The following is a 12,392-nucleotide window of genomic DNA, read 5'->3' as shown; positions in this document are numbered from 1 at the left end:
CACATCTTCCATCCATTCTAACTCATTTCTCAAATGTGTTTTCACTCGTACAGTCACACTATTTCCATTCACTTTACACAAAGATGTTGAATTTAGATGCCACATCTTTCATCGCATAATGGTGCAGTGTTGCAAAACATTCTTTGATCCTTTCATAATGTACCACTTTTTTCACTCTCACCCAATCACCAATTTCAATGTGAAATGGTCCGCTTCCATGTTTTTTATCTTAGTATTTTTTATATGTGGCTTGGAAATTGGTCAATTTTTCCTTAACCATTGTAGGGGACCACTCCACCTTCTTTGATGCTTCCATTCAGCCTACATTGTACTTTCTTTCTCTAGTTTAACTTATTGTTACTTGCCAATTTGACAATCCCTTTAATAACTGTCAACAACACAATTTCCTGCTGGATGACATCCAAAGGTTGTCTTGTGGTTGATACCATTCCTGTCCTGTCGAAAAAGGATTTTAGAATTTCTGAGGTAAACTGTGGTCTGTTATGACTTAAGACCATTCTAGGCAATCCTTCCTTCAGAAGCAGCTTATCAAGAACACTAACGACCTTACAGACATCTGCATTTTGTATGAATTGCACTTCTGCCCATTTAGAAAAGTGAACAGTAATTTGCTGTGTGCTGTCTGGGGAGCCCTGCAGTAGCTGATTCTGCTTAGGAAAGGAAGGGACTGTGCTGTGTGCTGTGTCCACCCCCTGCTTTAAGAGGAGTCTCCAAGAGCCTGTGTTAGCTGGCCTCCTGTTGAGGGAAACTCAGGGACGTCAAAGTTTCCAGGACTGTCTACACAGCGCTGTGTGCGAGTGTCCTCACACAGCTCTGCCTGTACCGCAATACCGGAGTAGTCTGGAACGCTAGGGGAGGAAGACGCGGAGGGTCTGCCAAGTAATTGTTTGCCTCCGGCCTCACACTCCCCTTTGCAGCCCAGGAAGCCGTGACGTGCTTCCCCCAGAAGAAGTAGCTACCGAGAAATACTTTGCGCCCCTCACCGCCTCGGGCCCGAGTCCGAAGCCAACGATCCTAATTTGAGGAGACAAGGCAGCGCTGCAGCGAAATTGGCTGCGAGGCGTTGCCCGGCAACCGGGATTTATCTGCAATGCCCAGCTGCTGTTTACGGAGCCATCCAACAGGACCTCAGCCGGGTAGCAATGCTGCGCTCCAGTCAGGAAGGAGCTGCCCCGCTCCTCCGTGCAGCGCCACCAAGGATTGTTCCACCCGACCCAGAGACCAAAGAAACCTCAAGCTGGTGTCTCCCTGGGCCACTGGGAACTTCAATCTGCTGCTGTCGAGCTGCCCGAGGCCCGGAAAGCCTTTTACGGGCGGCGCGTAAGGAAAGTGTCTTTTCCCCCCTCTGCCAGCAGTAGTGGTGGTGTCAGCCCCCAACCAGGGCCCTCCCATGCAGCGGACACGCCCGAAGGGGGCGGAACATCACAGCAGACCTGGACTGTTAAAAGTTAAGCTTGATCCCCGAACCAGTATGCCATGTTGTTTTGTGGTGACTGAAGCATAGGTGGTTTTGGAAAATAATTTACAACCACTCTATGACAAAGTTTAATGCAATTTTTGAAGTAACTTACAGCATTCCTATAACTCTTTGACCCATTTGCATTTACCTGAAAAATACAGATTATATATATATTTTTACATACCTCAGTGTGTAGTGTCCTTTGTGGGGGGGGTCTAAGGTGACATTGGTGCATGCTTGAGTGTGTGGTGCGCAAACGCTTTACACATTGCCTCTGGAATAAGCCTGACTGCTCTGCCAAGCTACCAAGGGGGTGAGCAGGGGTTATCCTTAGTGTGTGACTCCCTTGCCCTGACTAGAGTGGTGATTTCTGCTTGGCTTAGGCACTTGCCCTAGCCAACCAGAAATCCCATTTCTAACATTACTCCTTATACATGCCCACAATTAATATGTAGTCTTTAAAAAACAATACATCCTTAATTTCTTCAAATAGTTCAGACATCAGTCTTTGGAAAATGGCTACCACAGAGGCCAGACGAAAAGAAACCCTTTTAAATTGGAAGCAGCCAAAATATATTAGAAAAGTTGTCAGACACCCACTAAGGCTGTAGGGGAATCTGGTGGTAAGTGGTGGTTGCTAGACCTGGTACCATTGGCGTGAGTCTCCCTTCCATTTTTTCTGATTGCCTCCTCTGTTTTGATATGTTTTGCTGGTTTAGATGCTTTGGGCACTGTGCCACTGCCATTCAGTGCACAGTGCAAGTGCTCCCTATGTTAAATTGATGTATTAATCAGTGACTCCATGATTGGGTTATTTGATTTACTTGTCAGACCCTAGTACAGTGCACCATGTGTGCCCAGGGCTTGTAAATCAAATGCTGCTGGTGGGCTTGCAGCACTGGTTGTGCCACCCACAGAAGCGGCTTGTAAAGTGTGTCTCAGGTCTGCCATTGCAGAGCCTGTGTGCAGTCTGGTACTGCCATGCTGACTGACCAAGTGCACCCACTTGCCAGTCCCTAAACTTTCCCTTATCTTCATATCAGATGCCCCTATGGTAGGCCCAAGGGCAGGCTGCATTGTAAGTATAAGGTAGGACATGCCCTGGTGTGTGTCGCATGTCCTAATAGTGAATTACAGCCATTTTTGTTTTTCACTATTGCAAGGCTATCTGTTCCCCATAGGCCAGAATGGGCAGTTTGATTATTACGTCTTATAATCCTAACTGACTCAGGGAACATGGTAGAAATTCAAGTTTAGTATGCCTGAACTCAGAATGATTAAATACATCTTTTAGTAAAGTTGGTTTAACATTCTGTGTTTGAAAATACCACTTTTAGAAAGTAGGTATTTTCTTGCTCAACTGTCCAAGCCTGGCTCTACTAGGTTGTGTATTGTGTGTCTGGTTCTGTGAGTGACAGTGGATGGGGGATTCCAGGAGAGAGGGTGAGTCAGCACAGGGCTGAATAGGAAGATCTGCATGTAGATGGGTGGGAGGAGTTGCACCTGTGACCTGAATATGGCTGTACCTTCCCTCCAGAACGCTGGCTCTACCTCCTCTGGTGTGTCTGATGTCTCTGCCCTGCACTCTGAAAGGAAAGAAGGAGTCAGGTAAACAAAGTGCTCCAGGACTGACCAGAACTGGTTTGGACTAGGCAAAGGCCTCTCTGCCTTCAGAGAACAAAGAGAAAAGTAGTATAAATATGGGGTCCCTGACCCCAAGACTTTAGATCACTTCTGGAACAACAAGAAGAAACCTCTGGCAAGGAGAAGAACCAAAGGAAGCTGTAGGAGTTGGACTGCCCCCCATGCCAGTGTGCTGTGTTGTTGGGTTGGCCTGCAATGGTGTCTTCATTGCCAAGGAGAGGAGAAGGAACTTTTACAGAACTTTCATCATCTTGCAGAATATTTCTCCAAGGGCTTGAACTTGTGCTTGCCTCCTGCTGAAGTATCAGGGACAACAGACTTCACTACCAACTCCCCTCTGAATTTCCTTGCTGGGAATTCTATCTGCAGAAGCCTGCGTGTCGCTGGGAGCTGGAAGCGTGACACAATGACAAGAAGCGTGTCGCCACCGCAGCTGTAGTCATCGCATCGCCGGAGAAGCGTGCCGCCGCCGCATCTCCCAGAAGCGTGCCTTCACCGGAGAAGCGCGGCGCAACCGTGAGGGTCGCCGTCGCATCACCGGAGAAGCGTGTCGCAGGGCCTGTTGCGGCTTCAAAGTACAGAGTTGCCGCAAGGTTGCCAGGGCATGCCCGCATCATCTCAACATCGTTGCATCAAGGGTGCCATCTCATGGCATCACACCGGATTGTCGCATCGCATCGAGGCGCCATCTTGCCGCATCGCAACCGGGCTGCAGCACGAGAATCTACGCATCACCTCCTCTCCGGTAAGGATCAAGACGCATCCCCCACTCTGCGCAAGCATTGAGGCGCGACACATCATCTCCCCCCGAAGCAAGGAACCGACGCATGTCCAACGTTGCGAGCCTTGTGTTTATTTTGCGTTACGCATCCAGGTACTTTGTGAGAACTGTGTCGCATTTACCAACTTGAACTAAGCTAATTCTACCATCTTTAAGTCAATTTTAAGTACAGTATTGTGGATTTTTGTCATTTGTGGTCTTGTGTTAAGTCTATTTAAAGAATACTTATTTTTTATAAAAAACCTGTGTGGTGTCCATCTGTAGTGTTTTCACTGTATTACTGTATGTGTTTACAAATGCTTAACACACTGCCTCCGAGATAAGCCTGTCTGCTTGTGCCAAGCTGCCAAGGGGGTGAGCAGGGGTTATCCAGTAGTGTAATCTCCTTTCCCTGACTTAGAAGCAAGGGTCCCTATTTAGTCAAAGGTACCTATCTCTGACAACTAGAGACCCCCAGTTCTAACAGCGGTCATCTTTACTAGTGAACCGTTTTACCCCCTTTGTGTGGGATAACATTTCACTGATTCTTGGCAATTGGAACTGGTCCACCAACATGTTTCTTTTAAGGTCTCTGGGGTCCACACATAACCTCAGTTTGATGTTTTCCCATTTAGCTACCACTAAAGGTGCTACCTATTCTGTTGACTCAACTCGCTTGATCACCCCAGCAGACTGCAATTTCTCTAGTTCTTTTTCCACATTTCCCCTCAAACAAATGGGATTATTCCTGGCTTTGTGCACCTGAGGCACTGCATATAGTTTTGTTTTTGAATAATCCTGGTTTGGAATCATTTAATCTTTCCTATTTTACCTGAAAACACTTTACAAAAGCTTCCCAATATGTCACGCCCACACTCTTCATAAGGTTGTAGAAATGGAACAGGTTCAGGGCTATTAGGAGTCAAAGTGATTTACAATTTCCCCATATCCATCCATTCAAGCACTGTTTGACCACTGTATAGGACATATTATTTACCTAAAGCCTCTCTGTTTTTAAACATTAAAAGGAATTCCCTGTATCCCACCATGTCTGTGGGTTCTCCCACACATTTTTTAGGAGATATACCAGGTTTCTTCAGATTGTTTCCCACAACAGGAGCAAACTGATCACACAATACACTCTATTGACTATTTTATCTAGCAATCCAGAATCTGCAACTATAGAACTGAGCACTCCACTGATAGTCATGTCACGTTTCTTTCTTATGCTTACCATCCACACTTAGAACATCTTCATCAAAGTGCAATACACACATATTCAGATTATCATATGACTTCTCCAAATGTATCTCACTATCAGGATCCAACATTAAGGCATTTGTATCCTTTTTTCTCTGACACACTTTGTGAAAGTATCCTATTATACCACAGTTTGAGCATGTCTGCTTTTGGGCAGGACACTTTCTGTCATGCTCTAAATGTGTGTTACTCCCACATCCGTAACACTTTTTTGATGGCTTACAGATGTCCAATTTCCTTTCTCCATCTGGCTTGCCTTCTTTCCTATCAAACGATCTTTGAGGAAGCTTTGACCTTTTCACCCTGGCAACAGTCTTAGTGTCCTTCTTTTTCTTCTCGTCAGAAAGTACAGCTTTCGCATATCTTACAGTTAACTTTGCTCTTTTCACGATGTCCCACAAATTGTCCTGAATAGATGGGTTAGCCACATGCGTGAATATCAGATCGCAAATCAGTTCATCATGCAGTTCCCCAATTAAAGGCTAAGTTATTTAACGCAGCTACAAGGTCTTCTATGGTCTCCTCCTCGCCCTGCAGTCTCTGAAAGAATTTGTATCAATCCATGGCCACACATACTGTAGGTTTAAAATAAGTAACAAAGTACTACAAAGCATTGTAGAATACACCCCCCTGTAATCAACAGGTCTGTGTTTTATTTCCTATGTGGCTATATTTCTTCAACCCACCGGGACCTAAATAGTGCAAAAGTAGTTTTTCCTTCTTCTCAGGGGTTAAGTCATCGTCATATTTAAAGTTGGAAATGTAAGTGATAAAATATTCTCGCCACTCCTTCGATTTAAGTGTTGATTTACCAGACGCTGATAGAACCGCTGCTGGGGGTGACAAATTCCAAATGTTCCCTGAAGCCATGACGTGCAAAGAATCTTAAGCCAATGAGAACACCTTATAAATATAAAATTAAATGTGCTGTATATTGAGCAATCGTATACCTTGTGCAAATGAGAACAACTGTAAATCCGATAATGACAGGGAAAACAGGGCAAGGACATTTCTCCCTGTTGCGCCTCCCATGGGAAGTCTTGGTAAATCAGGCAATGCGCCAAATTCCATGGGTGGATGCGTGGGATCACCCACACTCAAGCAATGGAACACCTTCCGAGGGCAGCATAACCAAAGCAGAAACTTGCGCTGCCTTGCATTACTCCAGATTCACCAAGTAATGAAGGGCTAGGCAAGGTGGCCTTGCCTTGCTTGGTACATCTGACCCTAGTATCGTGTTGCCTTTGTGACACCATGCATGATGCAAGGGCAATACAGTACTATGATAAATCCGACCCTGTGTTCCCTGGTAGTGGATGGAACAGCCTACACATGCTACAAAATGAGAAGCAAATCATGGCTCAGTGACAAGTGGGCCCCAGTAAAAAATTCTTATGCCTGTGAAATCTCACAAAAGTCGCAGTTTCGCATTTTAGGAGTTTTAATTTGTTTTACCATTTCATGGCCACAGACATTGTATAATTTGAACCCACAGAAGAGCTTGCCCCTGCTCTGGTCAGAACTGTCCTGTGCACATTGTCTTTTTTCCACGCCAAGCAGCATAATGTTGCAGCTTTCTGAACGACCTCGAGTTAACCAAGTTCCAGAATTCGGTGTTACATGTGTGGTAGGTAGCAGAATTAAATGCATTCATTGAATTAAATTATGCATCGAATCCTAGATAGTGTTTACTATTCTTAAGACTTTATGGTTCCACTGGATGCTTTTTTTCCTGTAATATAAATAAACCTGTGTGATGGTGTTATCTACTATTCAGACTGTCAAATTCAGGATGTGATCAAACAGCAAAGAACAGGAGATGTTTCTGGCATTAGCATTCATTCTCCTTGTTTTAGCTCAATAGGTAAATCTGGAACTGGTAGAGCTGCCACACATTTTACAAATGTTTGTGATATCAAAATAATTTAATTTTTCTTTTTCTAAATTAGATGAACAATTCTGTGAATTGGTTGTGAGCCAGAAAAGTAATGTAGCAATTCAAACAATTTAGATAACATTAAAAACAAATTAAAACGGCCCTTAAATTTATAGTAGTGTAAAGATATCTAGGGGCAGATTTACAAGCCCCTTGCTCCACTTTTGCTTCAGCTTTCCGATGTTAAACATGACGCAAAAAAGGCGCAAGGGGCTTGTAAATCTGCCCCCTAGTTTTCAAGACAAAATATCGCTGTTGAGCGACTTTAGTTTTCGAATGTATGAAAATGTATATGGTTTCTCTGTACTTTCTTGGATAAACTGCATTGTAAGCACTAATTTCACAAGATGGGGCAATAAGTTAACCTACAGGATGTCTTCGCTCTGCCACTGCTTACTTGGTGAAAGTCCCGAAGATCCGAAGAGCCAAGTCAGGGGGTAGGGCCTTTAGCTTTGCTGCAGCTAAGCTCTGGAACAGCCTTCCTTTGGAAGTCAGACAATCTCATGATCTTTTGCAGTTCAGAAGAAAGCTTAAAACATGGCTGTTTCCCAGAGCCTGACAGCTCTGGAAATGTTTCATCTGCTTTATTTCCGCTTTCCCCCTTGCCATCTGATAATGAATCATGTACTGTAGCGCCGAGGTACCCGTTGGGTGATTGTTGCGCTTTATAAATACTGCATACAATACAATAAGTAATAAAATGACAATTTTATTCAGTAGTGCAACGGGAATCGCACAGCCTGTTGACTGAATTAATTGTCGGATTTTTAAATACTTAAAGCACTTTCAAATTGTATTAGCAAGTCTGTATTGAGCCATAGCTCCTCTTTTATACAATATTTTTCAAACTGCCAGCAGTAGATCGTCGGCAACAGACCAACTGTTTACTTAAATAAAAAATGTGTATGTACAAATTGGCAAGAAATTTATTTTTGACTGAAAGCGATGGGTAAAAAGCAGCATTTTACCTTTTTTACAAAATGCTCCTTCATACGCCGAGGTGGTGCAGTCACATGTCGAGCCGTTGTACTTTTCGATACATTTCCCTCCATTGTGACAGAGCTTGCCGTAACTGCTGCAGTGGCCCGGGCACCCGGGCTTTACGCCGGAAGTCATCCTAGCTCTCTCTTCAAGATCGAGTGTCTGTCCATTCACACGTAATGAGCGGATGCACCCCAAAAATCCTCCCTGCCGAGATGCTGTTCCCCCTGTGACAAGAAAAAGCATAAACATACGTCCAGTTACATTGAATTTTCCTTTTGTGAACACGTCACCGCTCTGTTTTTCTATGTTGTCCAGTTCACATTAACATATGAAGAGTTATGCAATATGAGAAATATTTTATTGTTTGAAATGATGACTGATTTAAAAAGTGAAATGTATACCTGTAGGCCCCCAAATATGTTTACATACATTTCAGACATTTTCAACTTCTTTTCTTTCTCTCAAAATAAGAAACTTTATTTTTATTTTTATATATGAAAAGATAGTGCAGAATAATTACAAAGTTCACTATATAGATAGGGAATATGAGCAGCAATAATGAAAATATTTTTATCAGTTATTCAAACAGATCATCTAAAAAGAACATTTCATTCATTATTTTAAGAATTCCAACTATCAAGTTATCCTAAAGTATGTTCATGACAAATAATTGCAACCAGCCAATAATTGAGCCACCAGGTAAATAACACAGTATAGGATTCTTTTGGATTCTTTCCATCTCTAAACTGCAAAGAACTACAAATTGTGACAGCCACTCTTGCAACCACATTTGCTACACATTCTAGACAAAATCTTGCAGTGTTCATTTCAGCTGGTAATATTATAAATTATCGAAAATACATTCATAGTTGGTTGGTAAATTTGAAGAGCACCAACGCAGGATTAGTTTAGTAAATGCTTGAGTTGGATATTTAATTAGTCTACACAGTTCTTGAAATACATGAGCCCAGAAATCACGAATTAAGGTGCAAATAATACAAACATGAATAATATCAGCGTCTGGGATATGACTATGAATCCTGCCAAATAACCCAAGATTAGCGTCTTTATTATGTATTACAAATATCCTCCTACATCTTATAGTGCTGAGATTTTAACCATGAAATATTACACATTTGATATGCTACAGTGACACACTTAATAATCTCTTCCTTCATTTTACTTTCTCTGGTGTCTACCAATCATCTACTACTCAAAACAGAGTGAATGATCTCATAATTTTTCTGAAATCATTTTATAAATCCAACCAATAAATCCGTTTTCTATTCTGGTCCTTAAGAGATGTATCTTTGGGGGGAATTCAAGACCTAAATTTATCATGGAGTCTGCATTAAATATTCACACATTTGTTAATATTTGAAGAATCCTCTATTGGAGATATAGCTTTGAGTCGTAAAAAAGGTAAATTATAAAAAAAATAGACCAATCATATATCTGATCTATATGTTGAAGCTCAGAGCAAGACCAAGACGGTACAAAAGCCTCTTGTAGTGGATTATGCTAAAAAGATTTATTCTGTAAGTGTTGTCTGAATGAGGCCCAAACGTACGTAAACAGCTAACGTAGTGAATCTTATCCTTCTAAAATATGAAGAATCAAGGTGACCACTAAGGGATTATGCATGTTTATGAATGGCCCTCAGTGATATCTAATTGTGAGTGAAACCATACAAGTATGAAAACTTTGACAAAATGCTCAACAATAGTTATATTTCAAATAAGGAAGAGCCCATTCATCCTGAAGAAGAAGGAGTAAAAGTTTAATTGCGTTACTGTGTGTGAGTTGCAATAGGGCCCTTGATCAGAGTGATCATAAAGCATTTTCATCATGTTTTGATTGAGATGATAGCATGGCACTGCTCCAAACCTAACTGCCTCATGTTTAATGCCCGTAAGAGCGTTAATCCGATCATTGTTGAAAATTGCAATATCGTCTGCATATGCTGCTAATTGAGTATCTATTTTGTTTACTCCCAATACAATAATATCTAAATTTAGTTTAAAAAATGGGTGGGATATAAGACAAATAGATGAGGGGGCAGGGACAGCGTTGCTGCATTCCCCTGAAAATAGGGAAGCAAGTCACTTACTTCTCATACTAATGACCAGAGCTCTCAAACCTTCATAAAGGGATTTAATACTGTACACACAAACATTGGTCCAAAACCTTATAAAAGACCTTCTCAGAATCAAGCATAATTATTGCAGTTGCCCCTTAGTGACAGTAAAATTCTATTGGAGAGAATTTTCATGAAGACTTTATAATCACTATTAGGAAACTGGCCTCTATGATATACACACGTTTGGATCCCTATCCTTCTTCAGAAATATTGCAAAATGTGTTTGTTTCCATTACAAGGACGGTGGTGTCCCTGACTTAAATACATTAAATTATGCCACGAATATCGGAAAAGGTTTTCATAAAATTCAGATGGAATAGAATCTGGACCAGGGTTCTTACAATTAGGTAGCCTTTTGATGGCTTTTTCGAGTTCATACTTAGCCAAAGGTGTTTCCAACGTCTGAAGTTGAGTGTATGCTACCTTCTAAAGATGAATATTAGCTAAATATGATGATATTTGAGCTGTGTCATCTGGAACTTCATCATCAGAAAGTGAAGTGTTGTAATCCCAAAATGCGGCAGCAATAATATTTTGATCTCAGATTTCTTGACAAACCAAGTCTATAGTGCTTTGTTGGAATTTGCTTAATACATACTTTAATCTAATTTGAGGGCCATAATTTTACCCACATCTTCACAATTTCCAAAACATTCAACAAGATTTTGAGACTTATAATGGGGTGCTTGTGCCAAACTTTTTTTCTTGAGGAGATTCTTAATCAGTCAGTCAGTCAAAATCACTTTATTTGATTATTCAAAATCATAAAAGCATGTTAAAATACCCAACACGTACAAAACATATAACACTCAAAATCCATCATTAATAAAATACAGCTCTAAAAATTCAGCAGTGAAATATAAAATACATAATATTAAAGGGAGAATCCATTATACAGAGAAATGAGCAATTACGATTTAATTTCTTTTACTCCTTGCTCTAACTGCTGCAACTATAAAACTAGCAATATTAAAAGTGGCATTTCTCCCATAGTCATAATAAATCTGTGCACACCATTGCGCAGCATTTATTCTCACAATTTCATAAATACCAGACTTGACCACACTGCTCCTCTCATACCAGGAATTCCCACAGACACACACTGATCAGGGAATCCCATTCCTATGGGAGAGCAGACCAACCTTACTAATGTAAACACAGAGAGCGCACGCACTTTACACTGGAACACAGTGCTAAAGTGCCCAGAGGCCTAAACCTACCAACACCTTGTCAGAACTTAAGGCAAAAAGTTTAGGGGTGAACGTGCCAAAAAGGGCCAAGTCCAACCCCCTGAGAACTATCTTGACAAATAGCAATCTCAGTCCCTACAGTGTTTAGCAGGTCACCTAAAAAAGGGCCTGGTACCACCTTAGCCCATTTCAATCTGCAGCCTTGATACCTAGTTTTTATCTGAGGAGCCAGGGTCCCTGGTTCTACCATTGCTGTGGTCTTCAAACACCCTCTCAGACTAATATAAATTGGGATGTGGTCGCTATTTAGCAGTATAGTCTAAAACAAGGGGAATTAGGGTTGTATTAACAAAAATAAAATCAAAAGTGGAGAACAACCTCACCAACTTTCGATATATTTGGGAGGTCCAACCCAAAGTCAGCTAAAAAAGTGGCTCAATATCATAAAAATATAGAAACCGCTCGCAGAGCCCATATTGCTCTGCAACTTGATCAGGCAGGGAATGCCCACAAAACTCTCTACCAAATCCTAAAATCCTTCACTAACCAGAAGGCATGCAACAATGAAGAAGCTCCCTTCCAAGCTCTATGTGATAAAATAGCAACTCACTTTCCTCAGAAAATTGAACTTATCTATGACAAAACCACCTCAGTCGGAAGCTCCAAGCAGGATCCTACAGCAGACTACTATTCTTCTCCGCCTAATGTGCAGACACTAGAAAATTTCCCCACGCTCACGCATGGTGATGTAGAGTCTTTACTGGACACAGTAAAATCAGGCTCCCCTTTGGATATAATTCCGGCTAAGACCACCTCACTGCTCTCCAAACAGCTAGCCATCTTTATTTTGCTCAATCCTCAATCTCTTGATGGGAGAGGGTCAACTTCCCTCTGAATGGAAGGCAGCACAAATAATCCCCATCCGTAAGAACCTTAAGGCCCCCATTGAAGACCTATCCAACTATTGTCCAAGTTCACTGCTACCTCTCCTGAGCAAG

At 41.8% G+C, this 12,392-nt stretch overlaps 1 protein-coding gene across 1 annotated transcript in view; it reads right to left on the bottom strand.

Moving 5' to 3' along the window:
• The window catches only part of LOC146861608 (contactin-associated protein-like 5), a 1,183,739-nt gene that overhangs the window by 202,201 nt on the left and 969,146 nt on the right, over window positions 1-12,392 (bottom strand). Inside the window, exon 18 of the mRNA XM_085646457.1 lies at window positions 8,049-8,288. Within this exon, the coding sequence (XP_085502583.1) occupies window positions 8,049-8,288 (240 nt within the window). The remainder of the gene's footprint in view (window positions 1-8,048; window positions 8,289-12,392) is intronic.

Source organism: Triturus cristatus, chromosome 3_1 (assembly GCF_964204655.1).
Source record: "Triturus cristatus chromosome 3_1, aTriCri1.1, whole genome shotgun sequence".
Classification (NCBI taxonomy): Eukaryota; Metazoa; Chordata; class Amphibia; order Caudata; family Salamandridae; genus Triturus; species Triturus cristatus.
Note: the sequence above shows the minus strand (reverse complement) of the source record. Positions and strands in the feature narration are given on the sequence as shown.